A 26,327-nucleotide genomic window follows, 5' to 3' on the forward strand; every position below is an offset into this window, starting at 1 on the left:
GGGAGCACCCCGCACCAGATGGGGTGTCCCTGCGGGGCGCCGGGAGGCACTGCCAACACAAATCTCTTAATAGTCTTTCAGTCTCGGCAAGGCCTGAAAATCAATCCGAGGATTAACTAAGCAAAGCTCGTTTTGTGATACATGATCCAGCTTTGTGCAATTGGATCTAACTTTGCTCAGGCCCTGCTTTGTCACTGCGCTCGCTCACGTGCCGCCTGCGGCCTCGGACCTCGGGGGGGAGCGGGGGAGCCCTCCCTGGGGGTGGCCGGGAGGAGCGGGGGTCCCACCGCCACGGCGCGACCTGCTTGGGAGGGATGCCGGAGAGCAGCAGCACGGCACTGCTCGTGCACGCCAGTCGCTTCCCTCCCGCTGGTGTCTTCTCTTAATTCAGCATTTCTCCTTGCAGAAGCTCTCTGGAAGAAAGCCACTGACCCCTTATCGTGAGCAACCAGCTTCGTGTGGCTTCTGTGACACCTTCTTCCAAGGAACAGGTATACACTGCGCTTTCCCTTTTCTCTTACAGTAGCGCCTCCTGGGCACAGGTGTTCAGGGCTGAGCTGAAGCCTGGGAGCAGATACACGCTTCTTCTGCCACACACTCTGGTAAGCCTTGTCCTCAGAGGACCACTTTTGTCACCAGTGAGGGAAATGACGAGTCTCCCTTAAACACACGCTCTGGCTCCTGGCAGATCAGTGCTTGAATTCATTTGATGACAACAGGAGCAATGCACCCAGCTGACACCAGGCAGCATCTCTGTTTCAAGCCAGGTGTGGGAGTGTTCGTGTAGCTTTTGCCAAAGCAGTTTGCTTTCTCTCAGGCTGAACGTTGCTCCTGGTGACAACGTGTGCATGAGAGCTCTGTCAGGTCCCTGACAGGAGCCTGAATCCCCTTAAACACACTGTGGCTGCACGGGCAGATTGGGATGTTTCCACTGTACCAGTCGTAGTGCCAAAGTGATGTGAAGAATAATGAAATATCCCCTCCAGAACCAAGCAGTCTCCGTTTTCTGGCAAAATTCTCCTCTGCCCCTTTTTTCCTGACTCGCTTCTGCAGTCTGTCGCCAGGTTGGTCCGGTCCAGCGACGCAGAGGTCGCGATGCAACGTAACATGAAGTGATACCTGGCTGCGGAGTTCTCCTGCTCTCCAGTATCCGCACTGACGTGCGAGCCTCACAGCTTTAGGCCTGTCAGCCACCAGGAGTGCATCGATGCAAATTCGCTACAAGAAAATTAGGTCTATAAATAATAGACACCTTGGGCCTGCACGTCAGTACAAGGTAATCCATTGTCTTGCTTGAAATGTATCCGGTTATATTTCATGTTTCTGTGTGAAAGTTACAAGGAAAGAAAAGTACTGAGGACAAAATCCAACCTTTACTCACCTTCTGACCTAAAAAAAAGAGCAGAGGGGAAATGTTTCTTGGCTGAAGCTGAAACTGCTCTGCCAGGAAGGCAGCGTTGGACTTGGCTCTGTGCTGAGGGGTGCTGTAAGAAACACTCTTGCTGCTTCTGCCTCCTTGGCAGTGCAGGCTGCCCTCCCCTCTGTTTTTTTCAGAAGAAATGTGAGAAAGCTTATTTAAACCATTTGCCTAGCAAAGGGCTACTCTAGGTGTTAACAAAAGCCAAACCGCTCCTAAGTTGTACTGCATTTAAATCTGTCTAAACTGAATGTATTCGCCTCACAGCAGTCTCAGCTCTTGGGACACACTTCTCTCCTGACTGCTGCTTCGGGTGGCCCAGTATTCTTGGGAACACAGGCCACAGAAGTCAGGTGAAGTTATTTAATTCTCTTTTTCTCTTTCTCTCCTAGTTGTCGAAGAATTTATATACCTGGAAAATATTCAGAAATGCACAACAAGGCTGATCAAGGGTATAGAATAGCATCCATAGGAGGCACAGCTCCATAGACTGTGATATTCCTCTGCCTGGAAGGAGGTGACTGAGGGACAAAATGATAGCAGTCTCTGAAATCGAGAGTAGCATGAAGAAGTCACCCAGAGGTGATTTGCTCACTGGCTCTGGTTCTTCAAACAAAAGAAGGTAGTTCTTTGCACAGTGCGTCATTAATCTACAGAAATCTTTGCTGTAGAATGTTGTGGATACTGAAGGTTTTACATAAATTTAAAAAAACAAACTGGACAAAGTCATGGAAGGAAAAAAAAAAGCCTAACAGCTATTGAATAACAAACCTCACTTCTGTCATGGGAAATCTCTGCAAACTGTCAGACTCTGGGAGTATTCTGGAGAGGCATTGCCGCAAGATTTGTGCTGTTCTGACAGTCTTCCCTACACCTCTGTTGCTGGACAGGGTATCTTTGCTCTGACCTCCTATAGGCATTTGATGTTATGTTCCTATGCCTCTCCTCCCCTGTGATTTCCACCCCCATCACCTTTTTCTAAAACTCACAGATTTAGTGTTACAATTAAGTTCTGCACTGAATATATTTTTGCTTTGAGAAGCGTCCAAACAATTCTTTGTGAAAGCACCTTCTGGCTGCCTGTATAGCATTCTGAAAAGGATGAGCCTTTAGGTAGACTGGCAAGTCATATAAATAGTAAATACATGGTTCTGAGAATTGAAGTTTCCCTGGGAAGCCTGAATCTCTAGTTCTGTAATAGCTTGGTTATCACACAGATGATTTACATCTTATTAGGTATTTCCATCTGTTGATAGAAAAATGCTCTACTGCATAATGTTCCTTTTACTCCTGATTCAGTTCTCCCCGTTGCCAGAAGTGCTTTTGTGCCCCCAGACCAGCCTGTTTAAATGATCACCTCGGAGTCAGTGGGGGTGAGCAGGGAAGACCAGCGGTGAGGGCCCTGGCAGAGCTGCCTGCCTGCAGCCAGCAGCACCCGGCTGCATGCCCCAAGGACACCTTCTGCCGATGGCTCTGCCCGCTGCCTGCTGGCGCAGCTCCGGAGCACCCACCTGGGGCTTGGTGCCCACTGGGCTTCATGCCACCCACTTCTGAGAATGTTTTTTTCCAAGCTTGGATGCAAACCTCAGTCGCTGCTTCTGCAGCATATGTAAGTTTGTTCACTTTTGGTCAAGCTTGTCCAAAGGACAGACTCTGTCTTTGTTGCAATCGCAGGGAACTTTGCAGTCCAGTTGTCCGCAGATGTTCAAACCTGCAGCCACCAGAGGAAAAGGACGGCGTGTGCAGACCTGAGTGTCGGTGCCGCTTTGCCAGTCTGTATGTGGACTGCTCTGCTTCTGGAGGATGAACTGAAAAACTAGCAGTGCTAATAGTAATGCATTTGTTTGTTGATACAAATTCGCATCTCCAAAGAAGCCTGAGAACTTTAATTACTCCAAAGTATCCCAGAATGCATTGCTTCGTAGCAGTCACTGGGAATATATTAACCTTATATGTAAAACAAAGAACCTGGAAACTGTATTCAACAGGCAAGCAAAACAGGGAATAATTAATCAGCAAAATGAGGGGAGAGTGTTGAGTGAAGAGAGGAGGGAAACACTGGGCTCAATGCCTGATTCCTAATCCCTGAACTGTCTTACTATAGTATTGTGAAAGCCAGGAGGAACAAACCTAATACCACAGCTCCTTGCCATCAAGAAACTATGTATTAATACAGTACTGCTAAGGTAATTAACCAAATCAGACTTAGTCCAGTGCTGAAAAGGATTTCTTCCCCCAGGGATAAGCAGATGTCTCAATCTAATTAGACAACTTATTTAATCAGAACCAGAGGTTGAGTATCTAATGAAATACTACCGAATGTGGGGGAGAGAGGCTGTAGCTCTGAAGCAATGTAAGCAGAGAGGGGATACAAGTTCCAAGCCAGTACGGTTTCTAATGTTCTTGTGCCTCATTTCTATATATGACTTTAAGATCTCAGGATGGGAATTTGAAAAAAAAACACTTCTGAAAAGAACACATTCTAGAAAAAGTTTGTTTCACTGCCTGGCATGGAAAGAAAATTCTCCTATAAATGTCATCAGGGCTTCACCCACCCACAGTGCTGACGTAGGAACAAACAGCTGTGTTTTCTTTGAGGCAGCTGATAGCTCTAAGTGTTACCGTTTTGTTAGCCTTGCTTCACCTGGTAAAAACTGAAACAGATGCCTACAACCTGCCAGTTGTTCTGTGTGCTTGTAGCTGATGGTGAGTGTGCAGTTGTTAACAACTGGAAAGCACACACTCTGCGGGCAGGCAGGAGGGGTGCTCACTGTTCTCAGGGGTGGGCAGATCCCCTGAACCTGTGATTCTTGTGATATACAGGTGTCTGAAAAGCACGTGGAGAATCACTCCCAGCGGGAAGGCTGTGTTGCTATCACCAGGAGCCAGTGCGTGGGCTTACTGAACAGTCACAAGAGGGGCCACGTGGACGCTCCAGCCCCGGGAAGACAGAGGAGCTGAATTCCTTTAATTTTGTTATAATTGAAACTCAGGTACATGTATTTTTCTTGATTAGTTTCAATGAATCTTAAGCTTATATTCTGTGCAGTTTAAATAAGTTCATGTGTTTTCTCTGCTGTGTATACGTAGCGACGGGTACATCTAGAAAAAACAGGGAGCCTCCACACGCATTCTTCATTCTGAAGCGTAGAGCATCTGTTCGTTGCAGCTGAACTGAAGAAAAAAGGCATTTCTGAACATGTAGTTGTAGACAAATGGGTTGTGATATGCTGTGAGACTGAATGAAAGAGGGGAGGAAATAAAGTGCATAGGCCACTTGAGTTTACGCAGGTATCAATTCCATTCTTGAAGAATCTGCTCCACAGAGACATGTTTGCGAAGTGTGGTTTCTCTTTGTTCACGTAGAAATCTGCACACAAGAACTTGTGTGCAAAAATGGTTTGCTTTTCTACTAGCACCTACAAATGGCAAAACTACAAATTGAGCACAAATCAGGGGCGGGGGTCGGTGCATGTTAATTTTTTTTTCTGTGAGCTTATAGATGTGCAGAAACAACTGAAGCTGAGGTGAGGCACTGCAGCCATTGAAAATCTAACCCTGGACATTAAACAACCGCCCTGTGAGGTAGTGTTCATCGAGGGGATTTAACCAATTCTGAATTGCCAAACCACAGTGCCCCGAAAGAGAATTTACTAGACAATAGAAAAGGAATTGACAGAAAAACAAATAAAGATGAAATGCGATGTCTGTTTAACCTATTTTTCTTCACTTCCATACTTTGTCATGTATTCTGACTTCTCTAACCAACCTTTTATTGAGAACTCTTCTCTATTTTTATAGCCACTTCGAATGACTGAAACACTGTCTGCCAAAGGCTTGCAGGCTCTCCCCCTCCCCAGTCCATTGCCCTTTCCCTGGGAAGGACAGATGTGCACATCGGCAGACAGACCTGCATCTGAGCATTTCTGTGACGTGACCACCTCTGCGGACCCCCGGAGCATTACCACCTCTGCGGACTACAGCAAGAGTAAAGCAAGTCTCCTGCTAAGAATTTTGTTGATGAGGTTCTAGGAAATGTTGACCCAAATAAGTGGGACTGGGAAGAAAAGTGTTCATAACAGTAGTAAGAGTGAAGAGGTGACACATCATTGCACCATGACTCGAGAGAAAGACTGGATCCCGAGGGCCTGTTGACTGCAGTGGGAGTTTGTTGGCCCACAGTGCAGCTAAACAAAATACAAGAAATACAAGCTGTGGCACAGATCAGAGCTCAGATGAGACAGTCTTGTTACAAGTCTGAGACGTGCTGAGCCCTCGCCAATGAGCTACTTGCAACACACAAGGAACAAAGAGAAATTTGACTTTGAACTGTGCTGTCCTATATCCAGAAGACCAGTTGCATTTTCATACGCTGTGTAAGTAATACATGTCTTTTATCACCTTGTACCTATTCCACACCAAATACCTAAGCAATCTGCCTGTGAATAACAACCCAGCTGCTTACGCGTTGCAGAGTACATGGCATTATGGCATCAGACCCCATGCAAAGACATGTCTGTAGCGTTGCACCGGATGATGGCATTTAACTTGTTCTTGTAACAAAGCAGGATCCACTCCTGCCTTGTCAACTGTGCAGTCCAGTGTGACACACACAACCTGCATTCTGTCCTCTGACTTTTTTGAAACACAAATAGTTTATAAAAAGGAGATTGAGGAACAGTTCTTTTGTAAGATTTGCCCACTTAAAACCAGCCTTGTGGAGCTGTGACTTAGTCCCTCTTTGTGAAGGTTTCTCTTCTGGAAGCAAAACTGTAAGTGTTGGGAATGGTCTGAAGTCTGTCATTTCAGATGTGGTGATCACTCTTTGAAAATCCAACTAATTAAAGTCCGTTCAGCTTGGAAGGTGAAAGGCTCAGGGGTTTTTCTTTATAGGGAGCAGAAGAATGAATGTTTAAGATAAGATACAGGAGAAGGGTTTTGATGGTAACCACAATGTGCGGCCACTGGGAGGATGGCTGCTCAGTCTGTTGTGACTGGGACCAGCAGAAATCATTCTCTGCAGACAATGCATCTCCCTAAGGCAGGTGCTGATGGGGAAGAGGGACTAGGTTCAGAGGGACAGCCCTCCTGGCAGTGGCACTCAGTGTGGCCGTGCTCCAGGCTGAAAGCAGACATGGAATTAATGCCTCCTCCCATCCAAGTCTGTGGAGAGCTTTTTACTGGCGTCAGTGGCAACAGGATCAGAGTAGAGTCTGAAGGCTCTTCCCCTGGAGCTTAGAGGAGTTTAATGGAATGAAGTTGAAGTTGTAATTAATTGGCTTCTGCTTCTCCTGCAGGAAAGAGTTAATGAAGGCAAAGCTTGTCTGGCCAAGGGGCTGGTACGGCTCCAGTAGAGCTATGACTCACAGATTGAACATCCTGCCAAAGCACCAAGCAGGCTCCTCATCCTCAGCTCCTCCTGTCCCAACAGTAACAGTGCGAATTGGTCCAGCAGCATGGCTGGAAAGGTTTGTCCCTTACAGCACCTGCTCTTCCCACTCAGTTCAATGCTGTTTGTTTGCACAAGACATCATTGTCTGCCAGATATGACCTTACGCATCTAGCTGTATTATGTTGTTTCTATGGTGTGCACCCCCTGCTGATCTCGTAAGGCTCTCTACAGGACTGAAGGAAGTAGAGGTTGAAAGCATAATTTACATGAGTAAGGAAATGGCCAAAGGGAGGACAGAAACAGATAAGACTGCTGAGAAGCAACACACAAGGAGAAGTTGCTGGGTGAGCTGGTCAAAGATGAATCTTGGAACTGACCAAGTTTGGTATTTTCATCATTGAGCTTGGCTCAAAAAGAGGAGTGGAGAAATGAAATTTGTTGGTGGCGTCATCCTTACAAAACAGCCCACACTTAGTGACACGCTCTCCCAGGTGTGATCCTCTACCCCAGTTGCTCACCACTTCCCTCTCCCTGGAGAGAATGAGACCAGCGAAGAGCCACCAGCAGCATGCTGAGTTTCAGTCTGTACTGCCAGGCCCCCGTTCCCGATGCGAGAAGAGCACAGCGAGTGTCGGGCTCGGTGTGCCGGGGTACAGGCAGGGAGGAGATGGGTAGCCTGAAGGCTGGCGCCTGATTGCTATTCTCCAGAAGCACGTGATCACCTGAGAAGTGAATTTCATGAAAAATGGATGTTTTCCTTCCTTCTGAACTCTTGTCCTCTGCCTCAGTTATCACAACAGGGCCGATGACGAGTAACAAAAAGTGCAAAAATTATGATAGAGTGACAGTGCAGACAGAGGATAGGGAGGACTCTTGGTCTTGATGATGAGCTGAATTACACCACCTTGGATCCAGACTAGCAAAGCAAAAATATATGATTAGCACCACTATAACAGATCAAAACCTGAGGTGGAGAGTTTAAACAAGGCATAATTTGTAGTAACAACAAAATGACAGGGATTCATCGCTTCATCTCCCAACCCTCGCACCTCAACCTTGCCATGAAGAAAATTTCTGCCTCCCCGTTCTTCTACATCTGTACATTTTTCCAAAACATCCCACTTTGGGTAGCCAACCTGGGAAGCGTAGCCTGTCAATATTGAAAAACCGGCTCTGGAACTGTGCATCGTTGGAGTAATCAATGTGGAATGGGGAGAATAAAGGAAAACACGTGTCCTACTCCAAATCTGTTTGGGAAATGAAAAAATGACCGATTCTCCATGCAATTCCCCTTTCTCAGCAATCAGACTCTGCAGATTGCTACGCTGACTGTAATCACCACTGGCCAAATTTGAGGCACAAGCACATGAGAGCTGCTGAGTTTGACCAGCTCCAGGTGTGGTGATTCCCGAGATCCCATTACTCCCTGCACACCGGTAAAATAATGGTTGCTTCTCCTCCATGTTCGAGTTGGTATTAGATTGACAAGATCAAGTGACGGCACAACTGTAGACACCTTTATCTGCTGTATGCATAATCTTTCTTGCTGAACCCCTGCCAAACTCATCCTCAGGTCTTATTTTTCTAACCTGAGTATTTATTCATATGCTTGTTTTATGTAAACTGCAAAGAGCCTCATTAAATGGAAACCTTAACTCAAAAGCTTCATTATTAAGGTGGAACAGAGCTTGGAACGCACGGAGCGAAATTACCAAGCTTTTGTGTTATTTTGGGAAGAAATGCTTAGTGCCTCAGGCACCTGACGGAGTTTAGTGCTGAGCCCTTCTGTTACCCCTAACCTCTCTCAGGGAACAAGGCTTTAAGGTGAAGAGTTTTACTGGCCATCACGCAGGAGAGAGTTCCCTAGGGCTGAGGAGAGCAGACCTCTTCAGGGAGAGGCAGGCAGGGACGCCCGGCAGCACTGCGGATGGCTGCCTCAGCCCCTGCTGAAAGAGAAGCTGGGGGGATACCGGACCCTGCCCTACCCCGGCAAACCAGAAAAAACCCATTGGGCTTCTGGAGAAGGACTGGGAGGGGCATTTTGTACCTAAACAATGGGCAGTTGCTAAACAGGCTAAAATTAAAGAAGGTAACAAATCAGTATCCAAAATTTGCATTTCTTCTGAAGAATCAGCTTTTTAGGGACTGCTTGTTTTCCACAGTAAAGAACAGCTTTTTTAAATTCAAGCCCTTCAGCAACATTAACATGCTTGGTGCAGATCTATACCCTGTCATACTTCTTATCTCAAGGACAGCACCTCCGACAGCAAAATGCCACATCCATCACATGGGAATATTAGCAAGTGTCCAGTCGTGTTGAGTATGAATAAAACGTGTGACCCACTGGCTTTGTGCCAAGTCAGCTGCTTTCCAAAGCTGCAATGTCGCTCCCGAAATATTCGTACAGACTATTTGTTTCGTTATGGTAGTGGGCATACGTGATTGACCAATATTATATTTGTGAAAAAAGGCTGGGAAAGCTGAGAAAGGACTTGGTGCATCGGGACACCGCAGTATCATGCACAAGCTCAAAATCATGCTGAGCCACTTGTAGAGCTGTGCGTGTGCATGTGTTCATGTTTGTGCTGTTGGAGGTGGAGGGGGGATGTGAGCAGCGCTAGTATGCTGTCCCTGTTGCCTTCTGTGTGTGTTAAAGATTGTGGTGCGTGTCTGTGGACGTGTGCATGTGTACATTTTACTTCCCTTTGTTTTGTTTCGCATTTTTAATCCCCTGAGGCATATCTCTGAGCTGAAGAACTTTAGAGCTGATACAGCTTTTTAAAGTGGGGATTATGTAAATGCATATTATGGGGCTTTCATAAATAGGGATTATTTGTCGCATACATTTGAGTGTTTCCTTTAGAGCCATTAAGGTCTGTTGTGTAAATAGGAGTGTAGTGACTGCCTAATCTAAATTTCATTGATTCAATAACAGATCACAACAGCATTTTTTGCATTCATTTTGGCCTTGTGAGAACATATTTCTGGACAATTTTCAAATAATTACAGGACCGTATATGACCAAAGCTGAGCGTAGTAAGCGTACCTCGCACATCTGTATTAACTGTGCTCCGCGATTCACTCTCTATTTCCCTTCCCTCTAGTTTTATGTTTAAAATCACTATTGTCCCAGCCACTAACTTGTTAATTGCCACTCACTAAATTAAGAATTCTGCAAGTCTAGATGAGCAAAGCAAAAAGAGTATTTTGCGAAAAGATATAGACCTCCAAAAAGTTGTGAAAATTTATTATCTGTGCTCTAGATGAACGACATTTAGACAAAATGCTAAAAATTTTAGGAAATACTGCCTCTCCTCAGGGGAGTTTCACACTTACAGAGTTTACTGTGAGAAGACTTGACTTTTGGACTCCTCTCAGCTGACAGATAATGCTGGTATTTTTCCTTTCTGCAGAAATGGTGCAAACCCACTGATCCCATGTTCAATCAAGTTGTTTCAGCTAATGTCCGAGACAAGGCCTGGACAGTAACAGCAGCTGGCTTCACTCAGTGCTGAGCTGCAGGGGACCTGGATCCAAGGCACAGTTCCACCGTGACCAGAGGAGCTGCAGTGTGCTGTGGCTGTTCCCCCCCAGTGACCCCGGGGTGTTAATGTACCTTACAGTGCAGATGCTGCAGAGGAAATAGCAGCATCCCTCCCAAGAGTGCCCACAGCTCATCCTCCTTTCTCAAATTGATTTTTGCCTTCTGTGTGTGAGTCTTGATGACCTGGAGGTAGAAGCAGCAATGTCTTTGTTGTTTTAGCTTAGAAGAGAAAGCAGTCCTAACCCCAGGCCAGGTTAAAGCCCCTGCAACACACTTGAATTCACTGGGTCAGACGGGGTTTGTCCAGTGAGTGAGGACGTGGCATTGCATGCTCACTTCACAGGGTGTTAGTAGATCTGTCATTCTGCAGTGTAACTCCAGAACAGCCCTCCAGTCTGTACCAGCACAGAAGAGAAAGTTCAACCCCAATAAAACTGGAGGCTGGAGGGAGCCCCTCCTGCTCCAGTGCATGGATTCTCCTACCACACCTGACGGCACTGCAGTGTCAAGCGTCGCAGATCCTTTTGGCATTACACGTAGGAGCTGAACTTAAACTGGGAGGGGAGTGGAGAGGGAACTGGCATGCCTGTAGGCCCAGCAGAAAACCGACGGGGAGGATTCCTCCAGCTCCTTTGAGACAAGCTTCCAGCTGTGATGTGCTGACACGACACGGCCCCTGGTCATGGACTGTCCCCAGGCAACAGCGAGCCTGAGCGTCCCTGTTACCCAGCCCCAGTCCGGGGAGCGCAGCACGCGCTGCGAGGCCAGCGTCCCCCTTGCCATGCACAGCAGTTCAGGCTCCGCTTTCCTACATGCTGAGCTTGCCTCGTTATTTCAGTCCTCCCACCAGCCTCGGACCCAGCTGCATTAGGCAGGTTTTGATGCTGTCACAGTCACACAGAGAATGAATCATATTGAACATTGCCCATGGGGTTGTTTATTCCTTGAAGAGGGAATGGACTGCATGCCAATATTCCTGGTAAGGCATAATGAAGGAACTAGCTTTTGCTAGGAAACTTGGATGCCTTCCTACAGGAATTTGCTGGATAATACAGCTCTGGAAAAGCTATGTAAAAATAATAATACATAAAATAAAAATAATTTTTAAAAAAGCAAAGACACTTTCAACATACTGAAATATTGACAGGGTCTCTCAAATGACACATTTCCTCAGTAGCACACCTCGGTGGAGACAGGGACACCAGGAACACAAGTATGTACATCCAGCTCTTGAAGTTAGTGCTTATTTGAACATATCTCAATGCTTCCCGTCAACTTCACTTAGGGTCAGCCGTCTCCTTTGCTTTTACCTCCTTCACGTCCTTTTACAAAAGAGATACTTTGCCACCTGGCTCTCACTTCTGGAGCTGGAGTTGCTGAGGAAGGTGTTAAATAGGAATTTCTCATCTTCCTCTGTTCTTTACTGTTTCCAGTCTTTAAATTCAACTTTTATTAAGCAAAACAAGCCCAGAGCACAAACTGTGCACAATGCCTTAGTTTGGAAAGATCATTTGATCATGCATAAACAGATACTACTGTGTAAACGGTCTGTGATGGGGACTGAAGTTATCACACACAATGTGTTTTCTCCTTCGGTGACTTCTGAAATACATAAACGGATAAAAGTTTGAAACATGCCCCAGTCCTCAGCCTTTGGAAATGATTCATTTCTACTAATGATTTACTGATTTACACACAGCTTATTTTGCATAAAGTTAGAGCTGGGCACATTTATTCATTGTGATTCCCTTAAAAATGTATATAAATATCAAAAGCAATTGGCTACCAAAAATTTGAATATTATGGCACTGCATCATGGAGAGTTGACATGAATATGAGTCTAGGTCAGAAAAAAATACACAGAAAATGCTTAACCAAGTATGATATTTTACAGCATGTCACTGAATCATCTGAAAGGATTATATTCATTACAAACGTATGCAGTGTTTGCAAAGAATTCCTTGGGGGGGGGGGGAGACCATTATTCTCCTAATGAAATATGTTCCATGATCTATGAAACCCATTTCTCCTGCGAAGTCCAGCCTCTTTCTAGGACTGTATACCTGAAAAGAGATACTGGGTTCAGTGAAAGGAACCAATTGCACATCATTCCGCAGCCAAAAACGCAGGTGTTCAATCCCAAACTTGTCGGTTTTGGCAAGGACAGTGCAAAACTGAGCCTGCCAGCAGCAAGGTATGTCACTCTTGTAGCTGTTCGTTCCACAACTCAGCAGAACAAGGGCCAGCAGCTCCTCAGTCCCCTGACGCGATGCCTCAGCCCTTGCAATGGGCACGCACTGAACCTGCTGCTGACAGTTTGGCCCTCGGCTGCTAAAGGGCACCCCGCCGGCTGCAAGCCTGGAGGAGGAGACAGACCTTTCCAGCCTGGCGTGATCCCACCCACCCTGCAGCTCCAGGGGCTGGGCGAACCAGCCATCGTGTGCGAGGAGAGGGGTCCGGTGTGCGCCAAATCGGAGTGATCACAGGGCAGGCGCCTCAGCAGGCGTGGGCATTGCCTTCGCCCTGCCACCCCGCGGCACCAGGGGCTTGATCCACCACAGCCTGCAGGGCCGTTGTCACACTGGCATGAGGTGGGCAGTGCAAGTAGGGGTTTGCACTGGGCAGTGCATTGTGCTGAAAACTCAGTGTGGGGTGTTGCAGCAGCCCTGCTCGGTACCCACAAGCCCAGAAGACAACATTGGGTCTTCTGTCTGCTGGCTCTGTAGTCCCAGCACATAGGGCTGGAGTCATCTGCGTCCAAATCACTGCTTTCGGTGCACCAGATGGCAAAGTGCCTCCAACGCAGAGGGAAGGGATGTGGCACACCTCAGGAAAAGCCGTTCAGGAGGCAGCAACGTCCTTAACAGCGGAGAGCCACCCTGCCCAGGCGTCTTCTCTCTACTGGGAGAGAGCAGGTCATCTGTGTGTGGCCATTGACATGTTACACTCGTACACATATTGATCCGATGGTTCATTGTTCACCCAAGCCCTTGGCAAAGGTCACTGTCTCTGCTCCCATTTTACAAATGGGAAGAGGCGAAGATTAATTTTCAGAAGTGATTAGTGTTCCTGGTGCCCACCTGATTCACTTTGGGCTTCAAGCCCCAAATGAAGTCTGGAGCTGGGTTAATTAAGGTGTCCCTTGCCCCTCTCCCAGCACTGCCAGACACGTCCGTTGCTTGTTGTCATTGTCTTTTCCCACAAACTCCTCCACCCTTTATCCTGTGCCAACCCTCAAACCGGCTCAGAGACTTGCCTCTGAGGCTGCTTCCAAGCATCACATTTCCCATGACGCCCAAACAATCCCAGAACCTCATTTCTTGGCCCTTGGCGGATTATCCTACGGGGTGTCTAGGAAGGAGCTCCCACCTTCCCAGGTTCCAGGGACCGAGTTTACCAAAAAGGTAAATCAGGGCTTTTAATGTCTGGGAAGCTCTTGATTACTACAGGGTTTATTGGCTACGGAGCAGCAGCTGCCCCTGCGCAGCAGTTGCAGGAGGCCGCATTCCCCACAACCGCAGGGCAGAGGGGACAGAGACCTGCCCGGTGCCCTACAGGTCTGGGAGGCCCAGAGACCGCGGGGCAGAGCCCTGCGCCGTCGGGCGGGCTCTTTAGCCAGCCGGGCCGGACCGTGCCGGGCCGCCAGCGCCGCGTGGTGCCGGCCGGGCGGTGCTGCGCCGTGCCCCTGGTGCCCCTGCTGCCGGGCCGGGCCGCGGCCGTGAGCGCAGCGTGGAGCCGAGCCTGGCGTGTCACCGCGGCGCGGGGCCGGGCCGGGCCGGGCCGGTGCCGCCGGTGCCGCCGCCGCGCCCAGGCACGTGCCCCCGGGCCCGCCCGCGCCCCGGCCCCGCGCCTCCGCGCCCACGTGGCCGATGGCCGCTCGGCATGAATGAACCGCCCTCCTCCAATCGGCGGCCGCTCCGCCGGCGGGCGCAGGCGGGCTCCCGCGCGCTGGCCAATCCCGCGGCAGCGGCCGCCCGCCGCCGGCCAATGGTGGCGGGGAGCGCGGGGCGGTGCCGCGCGCCGGCGGCGCCCTATGGCGGAGCGGCGCGGGCCGCCGGCGGCGGCGGGCGGGCCAATGGGGCGCGGGGGCGGGGCCGGCGCGCGGCAGCCCGGCGGCCCGGCGCGCGGCTCTAAAGCGCGGCGCGGCGCGGCGCGGGGCAGACGGCCATGGCTGCCACGGCGCAGTACCTGCCGCGCTCCGCCGCGCTCATGCACCCCGACGGGGACCGGCTGCACCAGGGCACCACGTACCGCGAGGTGCAGAAGATGATGCACCACGAGTACCTGCAGGGGCTGGCCCCCGCCGCCGGGCACGCCGTCGGGCTTGCGCACCACCAGTGGCTGCCCAGCGCCGGCACGGACTGGGGCAGCGGCGGGGGCGGCGGCGGCGGCGCGCACCTCCCGCCCGCCGAGCACGCCAAGGGCGGCCCGCCGGGGCCCCGCGAGGAGCTGTCCGCCGCCTTCCACCACCGCCCGCACCTGGTGCCCCAGCCGCCGGCGGGCGGCGCGGCGGGCGGCTGGGCGCAGGGCGGCGCGCACCACCTGCCGCCCATGTCGCCGCCGTCGGGGCAGCCGCTGCTCTACGCGCAGCCCTACGCGGGCCTCAACGGGATGCTGGGCCCGCCGGCGCCCGCGCTGCACCACGGGCTGCGCGACCCGCTGGGCGCCGAGGAGGCGGGCGCGCACGAGCTGGCGGCCTCGCCGCCGCCGCTGGGGCCGCCCGAGCCGTCGGACGAGGACGCGCCCAGCTCCGACGACCTGGAGCAGTTCGCCAAGCAGTTCAAGCAGCGGCGGATCAAGCTGGGCTTCACGCAGGCCGACGTGGGGCTGGCGCTGGGCACCCTCTACGGGAACGTCTTCTCGCAGACGACCATCTGCCGGTTCGAGGCGCTGCAGCTGAGCTTCAAGAACATGTGCAAGCTGAAACCGCTGCTCAACAAGTGGCTGGAGGAGACGGACTCCAGCACGGGCAGCCCCACCAACCTGGACAAGATCGCGGCGCAGGGCCGGAAGCGCAAGAAGCGCACCTCCATCGAGGTGGGCGTCAAGGGCGCCCTGGAGAACCACTTCCTCAAGTGCCCCAAGCCCTCGGCGCACGAGATCACCTCCCTGGCGGACTCCCTGCAGCTGGAGAAGGAGGTGGTGCGGGTCTGGTTCTGCAACCGGCGGCAGAAGGAGAAGCGCATGACGCCGGCCGGGGTCCCGCACCCCCCCATGGAGGACGTTTACGCACAGGCGGACACGTCGCCGCTGCACCACGCGCTGCCCGGCGCCGTGCAGTGACTGCGCGGACCCGCCGCGGCCCCGACGGCGGCGGAGCGGGCGCGGGCGGCGGGAGACGCGCGTTAATTTATTCCTCAGACTGGCCCGGCCGCCCCGCTCCGCGCCGCGCTCGCCCGGGCGCCCGGCGCCGCCGGCGGCCGCAGCAGCAGTAGCCAAAGGTTTGCGATCTCTAATTTATTCCCTCCCTCGCCCGGCCCGGCCCGCTCCGCCCGGCCCGGACGCGCCCGCAGGACGCCTCGGCACCATTTCCCGGCCCGTTTCTATTTATTTTCTAAGCGTGCGCGGAGCTCTCCCCTTCCGTTGGTGGGTCCGGTCCGGTCCGTCCCCTTGGGTTTCGGTTTTTGTTTGTATCTTTGTTGCAAAACCAATGTAGACTGCGAGGGTACGTTTCTATTTATGTTATAGTAAATATTTTATTACTTACATAAACCATTTACCCAGGCACCGGTCTCGTGTCGTCTTTGCGGGCTGCGGCGCGCAGCCGGGAGCGGGCCCGGCGGCCGGAGGGGGCCGGGGCCGGGGCCGGCTTAGTCGCGGCGCTTCGTTCCCTGGGCCCCGCCGGGCTCCCCCCTGCAGCGGCCGCCGGCGGCTGGCGAGACCCCCGCGCCCCCTCGGGCCTCCCCCGCCCGCGGCTCGGGGAGCTCCGGGACGCCCCGTTGTCCCCGGTAGCCGTGCGGCGGCACGAGCGCGGCTCGGCGGCGTTTACCCCTCCCGGTAACTGCGCTTTGGGGAAACTTTTTCGTTGCTCTTGTGCGTTTGGGTTTTCTGTCTGCACGCGTGTAAATAGCCAGGAACCGAGCTTCAGCATTTGCGAGCGCTGATGAAGTGGTGTAGCCTTGTGTTTGTGTCACTACAGTATTTTACTGATCTTAACATAACCTTTTGCAGTCTACAGCGTGAGTAGAAAACATTCTAAACGTAACTTTCCTCCTGCTTACCGCAGAAGTAATAAATGTGCACCGGTGTAGCTAAGAAGATTCCTTCTTTCCACTCAAACCACACTCCGGGGTTCTCTGATGCCACCAGTTTTCCCTTTCATGGTTTTGTGCCCTAATAATTTGTGGTTATGACAAGAAAGGCTGAAAATTTAGTTACTGCATTCTCTACTTCTAGAAGAATCAGCTTCTATCTCTACTTTAAACCTTTCAGCAAATGTCAAGAAAAGTCGCATGTGAGAATTGTGTTTGCCTTTGCAGGTGCTTTGATTCCTGTGGTGTTTTGTGTGTTGGGAGAACTTTTGAAATGTGTCTATACTGAGCTCTTGCACTGATTAAATACTTAGTTGAAATCTGGTAGTAAAGCACCAAATTCTTTCATTTTATTTGGCAGAGAACTTACCAATGTTGCTGAACATCTGGCACTTACTAGTTTCCCTGCTTTACTCTTGGTAGAAATTATATGCTGTGAAAACAGCAGGCTTAAAAGGGATTTTCTAGTGATAGCACTGCATCCTGCATAAGAATTCATATATAATTATTTTTATATCTATATATATATACATTTTTAACGTATCAAATATAATTTACACTTGAAAATTTATACATGAAAATTCTTGTCTTCACTGCATTTTGTGCCTTTGGGGGTGTGTATAATACTTGCCTAAGCAACACTGCATTTGCTTTGTTATATTTGCTTTGATCGTGTTATAAATTATTGCATTCTCAATGTCTCGTAAAATGTAGCTGTTCTAGATCAGCTAATACAAAACTATTAAGTTCTCATTCAAAATTCTACTAAACTGTTTGTCTATTGAGATTTTTTAAAATAAAGTCACTTTAAGCAGTTATTTCATTAAATACTATGTTTGATGCTCATAAGTATGTAAAGAAATTGTTCACTTGGGGTACAAATAAGCTAGCAAATGCTGCAGTTTAGTGTATTAATAACTTTCCTCGGCATGCAGAGCATAATAAGAAATCTCACTTAAAGGATTCAATGTGCATTGTACGTTTTGTCAGCTTTTGTTGCAGACTTAGCTTCCTTTTTTGTAATGTGGCTGTTTTTTATAGAAAAGCACAGAATTGTAGGGCTGTTGTAGAGATCCTGAATTCTAAAAGTTTTGCTGTATTTACTGAATATTTACTAATTTCTAAATAGCTGAGCATATGCTGTAGCTTAGGTGATGCACTCCAGTAAAAAAGTGAGCATGATGATTCAAGGGTTTGAGTCAATGTATCATGAAAGCATTTAAATTAATTTTCAACTGTGAAAAAATCTTTCCTTAGCTATTCTTTTGTGTGTTCCACACGCCTGTACCATTGTGTCTGATGTTTGATAATGCTGTAACTCTGCAGCCTTTACTTAAGAATTTCTGTGTGATAGCCAGGCTATAAGGGAAAAAGAAAACAGCAAATGAACAAAAGAGGCTTTATTTGTTAAAGAAAGCAAACTCTTGTTTGCATTGAACAATTAATTGTACTGCTTTTCTATACCAGGAGTGATTTCAGTAGCCTCTTCGTTCTGAACTAACCTGGCTGGCAAACAGTGTTTATATTGATACTGAGAAGGGAAGGGTCAGTTTTCACATTGCGTTCTCGTAATGGATGAGATGTGCTGCGAGTGCTGGGGAGGGTGAGCACCCTTGGGTTGTTCGGTTTGTCAGATTGTATAAGGCGCTGGCAGCCCCGCTGCATTAGCTCTTTCATGCTGTTGAGCAGCAAAAATAAAATACACTTCATATATCTTATTTCTGCGGTGTTGCAGTGCTCAGCCGTTCTAAGAATCAAATGCCCCAAAGGTTTGCTTCTCTTAGAAGAACTTGTTAGTTTTCTTGGTCAAGGATTAAATAGCAATTACTGGGAAGAGACTTGATTTTTTTGTTTGTTTGTTTTAATTCTTGTTTTTTTGGTGGTGGCTGTTTCTCACTGAAGTGAAAGTATGAGCTCATACTACTACATCAGGAGTAAAGCACACGAAGGTAGGACTGAGATGTTGGTACATTAAAGGAAAGCAGATGTACAAATAGTTATTTAACAATGCACAAAGTAAATAGAATATGCAAAGCAGGAAGGGTAGATACGGAAAAGGAGTGACGCGCATTACCAATATCAGAGGGGTTTAGGTCTGCATTGATGTGAAATCCTTCCTTGTAACCCAAGGATCGAGGGAGCTGCAGGAGCTCTCTGCTGCTGGGCAGTGCCTGGCCCCAGCAGATGCTCTTTAGAGCAGCGTCACTCCTGCGCTGGCATTCGGGCTGCGGTTGGTCCCCTGACACCATCGGGCTGCGCTGGCCGCGCTCGGGGCAGCGCTTTCCCCCAGCGTGGCTGGAGGTGACCACTCCACCTTGCCCACGCAGCCTCCCGCGTGCACGGTCCAGAGGCTGGCGCCCAGCCGGCGAAGTGCGGAGTCGGCCCTCGGACTGGCGAGGTGAGGTGCGGTAGTGGCCGAGGGGTCTCTGGCCAGTGGGACAGTTGGCATCGGGCAGACGCGTCCCTGATGTGAGCTCAGCCCTTCCCTCGTGCTCGCAGAAAGACACAAGGCTGTGCTGAGCCTCCTGCGTGCTTCGTCCTTGCTGGGAGCAGGGCAGCCCGCCTGGGCTCGCCAGGTGCTCTGGAGGGCAGCTCTGCTTTCCAGACGCTGTTGTCTTTATAAATTGGTTATCAGTAATTTTAGGAAATTGCTGTTTTGTGTGAGGCAGACAATATTCAGCAGAGTATCACTTTTTATTTTAAGAAGGTGGGCAATTGCTCAGCTTTCCTCTGTGCTTAGGAATAGGTTGTGGTGTTCCAGTGTCCAACTTTCTTTTCACATTTCTTGGCATATTATTGCTGCCACTTGCAAGAGCAGGGAGTGCTTACTCTATAATGGCTGCAGAAGTGGCTACAGCACAGCAGTTTGCCTCGCTAGGCACAGTCACACATAATTATTGATGCCGTATTCATCTTACTCTTTCAACAGAATCTGTTCTGCTAACTGCTATCCACTCAGAGTCTGATCCCAGCAAAGTGCCAGCGATGTGAACTGTCCCCTAACTAGCTAAAGCAGCAGCAGAAACACTATAATCTCTTTTCACGTAAATTTGGAGCATCAGTGTTAACACCTTGGCATCTTGTTCCTGACTCTGCCCATCCATGCTTGTTCTCTCTCCCACAAGGAGGGATTTCAGCACCGTCTGGTTGAGCATATATTTTAATTCTGTGCTAATGTTGTTTGCATATATTTTAATTTTATGCTATTGCTACCGTTGTTTGGTTGGAGCTGGATCAGCCCTGGGAAAGCTCAGCATTATTTCACAGGTATTGGGAACGGGCTTGGGTTGTGCCCGCAAGGCAGAAGTCCACAGCTGTGGAATTGCTTCTCCTTAGCTGCCTGGTATTGTTCATTACAAATGGGTTGTTTAAAATTAGCACATCTGGCCAACAGGCTCCAAGCCGGTGCTCGTAACTCGTCGCATGTGTTCAGGACAGGAGCTCAGCGTGCCGCGGCCCCGGCCGGCGCGGGGCTACCTGCGGACTGGCTGCCCTCCTGCCGCTCTGCGAGCAGATCAGCTCCAGGCAGGGGCAGGACCACGCTGAGATGCGGTGGGGGCTGTTTTGGTTTTGTTTTAAGATGCTACATGTTCATAGATGGATGTGTCTGGTCTCGCTAAGATTAATATTGCTGCTTAGACCTGGCCCAACAGACCCTTCTGAAATGGGCAGCTCCAAAGAACAGGATTTCTCCAGGCTTACACCAGTGAATGCGATGTGGGCTCTGATCATCCTTCTGGTTTACGTGTATGTACGTATATAGGAAACATGCAGAGAAGGAGCTCGTTAGGTCTTTCATGTGAACTCCCACTGCACTTTGCAGAGCTGGTTTGTGGGCATTCAGTGTCTCTCCCGCTTGGTATTTGTTGGTGAGTGTAACTCTGCGTGTGTACGCACACGGCTCTCACCTGGGCACAGAAGTAGAAATACAGCCAGCTGCACTTACTCAGCTGTTTTCCTTTGTCGTTCATGTGAACTCTACCCATGAAAGTTCCCCCTAGTTTCAGTTTGAGCTCGTAAGACCAGGCTTCTCTGTGTAACCCACCATGCCATGCATGGGAATTAGGAGGTTGCAAAGGCAGTGTTAAAGGATATGATACTGTACACAGGATACAGTGTGCGCGTTAGATCAGACCTCATGAATATTTCATGTTCCTTGATGTCACATTCTTTGCGGTGTTGGTCAAAATTAGTGTTATTTCTTGTAAGCCTTGCTAAAGGTGGTGTAGTCACGCAGGTGCCCTGGCTCATACGCTGCTGAGAGCGCTTGCTGCAGAGGAGAATGCTGTCCGTGCCAAAGTCTGAACACATTTTTTTATTGATTTCCCTCTTGACCACCTTCTTTTTGGAGCATTTTGGACAGCAGTCACCACAGCCACAGAATAGTATTTCTTTCATAATGTTTCCAAGCTGGCTTTTCCGTCAACATATGTGAGAAAGGGGGATGGCTAGCTGAAGCTGCTCAGCTCCCTGTCTCCTGTACCCGTAACAGCTGAGTGCCTTGAAAGTAAATAAATGAACAAGTGCACAAAAATCTTCTTGCAGATATCACGTATATGCACAAGAGTTGTCAGATACTCCATGGAAGTGCCTGCTCCTCACTAGGGGATCGATAGAAGGTATGAGAAAGCCAATGGGTATTTTTTCATTTCACTGTAGGTTTTTTTTTTTTCTGTGGAAATTCATCCTGTGGTTTTTCATTACCTGGAGCTCAACGTTTATTAGTACCCCTCGCTTACCCTGGAGGCTGTGTGACTTTGAGATTATGCTGGATCTTAAATTTGTAGCTAGCCAAAACTCTGGGAAATTAATGTGATTTACATGTTTGCATCTTTTGCAGTCACTTGCAGGATTGGTTTTAAAGAGTCAGGCCATCGCATCAGATGTCTTTATGTATTTTTTTTCCTAAATATATAATTAGCTCTAAATTGGAGAAGTTTTTTCAGTCATATTTAAGACTAACCTGGATACAGACAAAAGAAGTGATGGCTTTTCAAGTAAATGAACAGAATTATGGGCAGTGAGAGAACTGCAGGGCGGTTATCAGGTTTGCGTGTGTCTGTGTCGGGGTGTTTGCCGGGTCCAGCGTTGCTGCTGGCCCGTTTGGACCGTACCCAGGACCTGGGAGGGCTCAGCCTGGCTCTGTCTCCAAGCAGCCCGTGACAGCCGGCCCCGCAGGGCAGAGGAGGGTGCCCGCAGCCAGCAGCAGGACGGAGCCAAGTTGCCTGTCCCAGGACCAGCCGGCCAGGCTGCTGCCCACGGCGTGTGGCTTAAACCCAGGGCCACGTCTGCATGCTGGGCTCGCTCTGGGGGGCTGCTTCAGGAGGAAAGGCTTGGCCCCCGTGGGTAAAACCTTCCTGGCCCGGAGCCCTCCCGCAGTCCTGCACTGCACCGGGGCCGTGCTGCCCGCGTTTGCCTGGGGCTGGCTGTGCCCCCCCCCGCACTCCCGGGGCAGGGGGCTGGCTGTGCCCCCTCCTCCCGGGGCAGGGGTCTCCCCTCCCCAACCCTGGCTGGGGCAGAGCCTCCTCACAGTCTGGACCGGCCTTGCTGGTGCTGGGGACAGGTGCGGGTCAGCATCATTAAGGAGAGTATTGAATCGATACCTGGAGTGTTTGATATTCTGCTTAGTGGAACGCTTGTTGTGTCTTTAATTACTATTTCTAAAAGCACTATGGGATGGAAAGCAAAAGGCAGAAATAAATAGCGAGGGGTGATCAATTGGGCATGAAACCCTTGTTATTGATCACCTTTAACCTCTGCTTAAACTAATGACAGAGCTACCATTTAACTGCCCCCAGGCACAAAGCGCATCAATTGTGCGAGTGGCACATAAATCACGGGGCGTCGCAGGGCATTGCCGAGCGCCCTGGACCCAGCCTGCCCGGCGGGGAGGGCAAGGGTCCTGCAGTGGGGCGCAGCCTGGGCCACGCTGCCAGAGCACCCGTGGACGGTTTTCCCAGGTAAGCTGCTCCTCCGTGAACTGCTCCCACGAGCAAAGCCATGTCACAACTCTGAATGTAGTGCAGGGCTGCAGGAATGACGGTATTTCCCCTGCCTGTCTTTCCCCAAAGAGCTAAAAAAAGATTTATGCTATTAAAGATCCCACTGATGCCTGCTCCTGACGGCCAGATACCATGGCTGGGGGATGGTTACTGAAGCATGATGAGTTTGCAGGAGGAGAGATAGACAAGAGTTAGGTGATCCCATCTCTGAGCAAGTATTTGAAGCAGCAGAGTTTGAGGAGGGAGTGACATGGGCTGGACACAGTAAGGATCACCTTTTCCACGTGCCTTAAACTGGCTTCCTGCAGCATCAGCTGTGCTGGAATTGCCCTTTCTGTTTGGTGTAGGGGTAAAAGAAAAAAAAAAAAGTCAAGACGTGCAATTGGCAGCAGAGTGAAGTCAGCACAACTTCTCCAGATAACAACAATAATACTCATTAACATCCAATCTACGAATTATCCCTTGAAACCCCAGCCTGGAGATTTGCCAGTTTGCAGCGCAAAACAATGTTGTCTGTTACGTTTCCAGCGTGGTCGCGTTTCCGAGGCTGCGTCTGACATACGGCATCACAGAGCTGTTGGCTGTACATCCAGCCGTGCACAGGGCGAGGGGCTACACCCTGCCCTTTGAAGGGAAGGTTGGAATTTCATTAAAGCAAAGTGGCTGTTATGCAAATTCAGTTTCCCAAAGAATTAGGAGGTGATCTTGTCCTTGATGTCCCCTACTCTCAGTTTTGGTGAAAGTAGCGGGTTTTTCGGTAGCTTTCAAAAAGCTGTTTGTTTCCAGAAGGTGTTCAGTAAGCATTCACACTGAGCCCTGGCGGGGGAAGGTGGGGACAAATCTCAGCCGTTTGGAAGAGTCCCACTGAGCAGTGTGTTTGTGCGTCTCTCCCTCTCCGAAAGCTCTCAGGATTACTCCTGTCTCCCGGGGACAAGGAAAAGGTCCCTCCTTGTCTGCTGTTAAATGGGCTGTCCACAGCATCATGCTGAGCACATACACTGCCTGCCGCTGGCACTGCTGTGCGCATCCCTGGAGGCCTTCCCTGGGAGACCCTGCATTAACACACGCTTTGCCTTTGTGCTGCCATTTGGAGGGTTTCTACTGAAACCTTAAAAATCATTTGGGTGTCCTCATCCATCAGCTATTGGAAATGTTATTGATAATACAATCATTCCTCCTTTGGTCCCTCTGTTTCTCTTTTTCTCTGCTGCAGGTGCTGTAATTTGTCACTGCTGTCCCCTGAAACGTTGAGAGATGGGAATCTGCCCAGTGCAGCGCGGGAGCATTGCAGATGCAGCTCAGGGAGGCCTCCTGCATCTCTCACCACCCACACGTACGGCCAGGGCTGCAGCGTGCTTGGCCGCAGCTGAGTGACGGTCTGATACAGCCCTGGGGAGACTGAGCAGCCTTTCTGCCTCTACACTGGCCAGGCTGGGGCTCTGGTAGGTCTGTGCCAGCGGGACGCCACTCTGGGGTGTCACAGGTTTGGGGCTCTGATGAGCCTCGTCCCCTCAGCTCTGGGTATTTCATGGGGACATGAAGGAATAAGCCGTGGGTGTCATCAGCTTTGAGCTAGTAGTTAGCTTTCACTCTCTAGGGGCTTCTAAGGCCTGGGCATCTCGGAGCAGAGGGCCAGCGGGTGCCGCCCTGCAGGCCCCACCGCTGAGGCCCGCTCTGCATGCGGCGCTGCCGGGAGGACTCGCCCCGGGCACCCGTGGATGGCAGATGCCGGCCACGGGGGACACCAGCGGCTGCCACCCCTGCACAGCGAGCTGCTGCTGGGCTGGCAGGGGGAGCGTCTCGGTGCACAATAAAATCTCCTGACCTGTCAGTCCAGAGGGGCAGAGCTCCCTGCTGACAACAGCTGCGCTGAGAGCTTGGCATGGATTTGCATAGATGAAGTGATTTCTCCTGCCATTCATTCAGTCTCTCTGTCTGCCGGCTACCCTGCGGAATCCGGGCTCCACACAGGGCGCATTCAGCCGGCCGCGGGCGCTTTGCTCTGCGCTGCTTTGCACAGATGTCCCCGAGCAATTCCATGAATTGTTGCTCTATAGTCACTAAGCTGTTTGGGAAAACATTTCAGATAACTGTCCTACGCATTGGGGTGACTGAATTGATGGCATTTGAATGGTCAAAAAGATAGTGTGAATTGGAAACAACGCTGTCCCTGTAATGGGTGGCAGGAGAATTCCAGCTGGCATTTTCATTGTTAATGAGCAAACCCAGGGCGCTGTGTGGCCCCGCTACCTTGGAAGGGGCCGGAGAAATGCACAAGCCAGCCTGTCACTTCCCCTTCTGAACTTTTCAAATGCCAGGAAAGGAATGCTTTTCAAATTGTCTTTCAGCGCTCCACAAGTGAGACACTAGACCTCAGCTGCGAGAAGGGAAGGGGAGGACGGTGGTCCTGGCTGCCCAGGTGCGTGCTGCCCGAGCACGGTGCGGTGTGACGAGCCCTGGCATGCAGGAGTTCCCCTGCCCTTGGGTGCCCAGGCGGCACCTCTGACTGAGGGTGCCCAGGGGTGTGGAAGCAAGCTCTGCAGCACCGTCACCCTTTGCCCAGTCTCACCCTTCTCCCTGCATGTCCCCTTGCTGGAGTTAAGGTACAGGGGAGCGGGGAGGCCGGGGCTGGTGGGAGGAGGGTGTGTGCTGGTGGGATGGTGTGGGGAGCTGAGAGGCGCCTTCACAGCTGCCCGTTGCCCCGCAGCCTGAGCAGCCACCTCAGCAAGAGCACGTTGACCACAATCGCTAATTTCCAGATAAGCTGCACAGTCCCAAACACAGTTTTCACTGCACGGAATGACCGTCAGTGATGAGAAGTCCCCAGCGCAACCAGCGGTGTCCCTCGTGGCAGGAGGAGGGTGAGCCCACCTGCAGCCAGCTGGTGTGTCCCGTGCGGCGGCATGTACTGCGCCGAGGAGGGTGCTTGGCAGTCAGGAGAGCTTTGTTGCATCTGGGCTGGGCAGAGCGCAGCGATCCCGGCCATACATCATCAGGAAGAACGTGCGCTTGGGTAACACATTAGAATAATACATTATTAGAGCACTGTTGCTATGGTGATGTATTAGGGCAATATATCATTAGATACCTTCCATTGATGATGTATTGCTCCAAACATGGCTCCTGCCAGCACCAGCGCAAGGGCCACAAGGGAGCTCTTGTCTTTTTGCACAAACTCTACCCCTTCCCTAAGGCAAAAAAAACGAGTGTAATGGCTTCATTAATGGGTTACGGGGCAGAGGCTGGCCTGGGGCACCTCTTCCTCTCTCCTGAGGCCTTCCCAAGTGAGGCTTGCTCTGTGCTGAGCCGCTTGCTGTGTCGCTTGGGGACCCAATACCTGCATTTTAGTGCAGTCAGGCAAAAGGACCTGCCTGTGACTGCTGAGCAGAGGGGCAAGATCTGCCCCCTGCCCTGAGGGCTGGAGAGCTGTGCTCGTGGCACTCACAGCCTCCCGCTAACACCAGTCATCACCTTCCACAGCTGCTGGGCAGCCTCCCCTCCTTTCCAGCTCGGAGAGAGGCTTTCGGATGTTGCACTGATGCTTTTCCCCTTGGCCCTGGGGGACCCTGGCCCCAGCCTGGCATGAACCCCAAAAGTTGAGCCCAGGAGAAGCTCCAGCCAGCTGGGTCCTCGGGCACCCCTGTGGCTTCTGCAGGGCTGCACACTTCAGCTCAGCGATCTAAATAAATCGCTTCAGCGACAAAAGTTCCAGAGAGCGGAA

The 26,327-nt window shown here is 50.7% G+C and overlaps 1 protein-coding gene and 1 long non-coding RNA gene across 4 annotated transcripts; both read left to right on the forward strand.

Annotated features, from left to right (window-relative positions):
• Positions 1 to 411: 411 nt before the first annotated feature.
• On the forward strand, positions 412 to 11,524 carry LOC137673314 (uncharacterized). 3 transcript variants are annotated; one of them, XR_011049711.1, is made up of 7 exons: positions 412 to 491; positions 1,054 to 1,276; positions 1,810 to 2,039; positions 4,241 to 4,410; positions 5,219 to 5,793; positions 6,715 to 6,885; positions 10,223 to 11,524. It is a non-coding gene; the product is annotated as an uncharacterized lncRNA (long non-coding RNA). The 3 variants fall into 3 exon arrangements; XR_011049712.1 differs by lacking the exon at positions 412 to 491 and adding an exon at positions 540 to 602; XR_011049713.1 differs by lacking the exon at positions 6,715 to 6,885.
• Positions 11,525 to 14,520: 2,996 nt separating this feature from the next.
• Positions 14,521 to 15,636, forward strand: POU3F1 (POU class 3 homeobox 1). Its single transcript, XM_068418020.1, has one exon. It carries the CDS (start codon positions 14,521 to 14,523, stop codon positions 15,634 to 15,636), a length of 1,116 nt encoding a protein of 371 aa, XP_068274121.1.
• Positions 15,637 to 26,327: the final 10,691 nt, after the last annotated feature.

The sequence above is a fragment of the Nyctibius grandis genome, chromosome 24 (assembly GCF_013368605.1).
Source record: "Nyctibius grandis isolate bNycGra1 chromosome 24, bNycGra1.pri, whole genome shotgun sequence".
NCBI classification, from domain to species: Eukaryota; Metazoa; Chordata; class Aves; order Nyctibiiformes; family Nyctibiidae; genus Nyctibius; species Nyctibius grandis.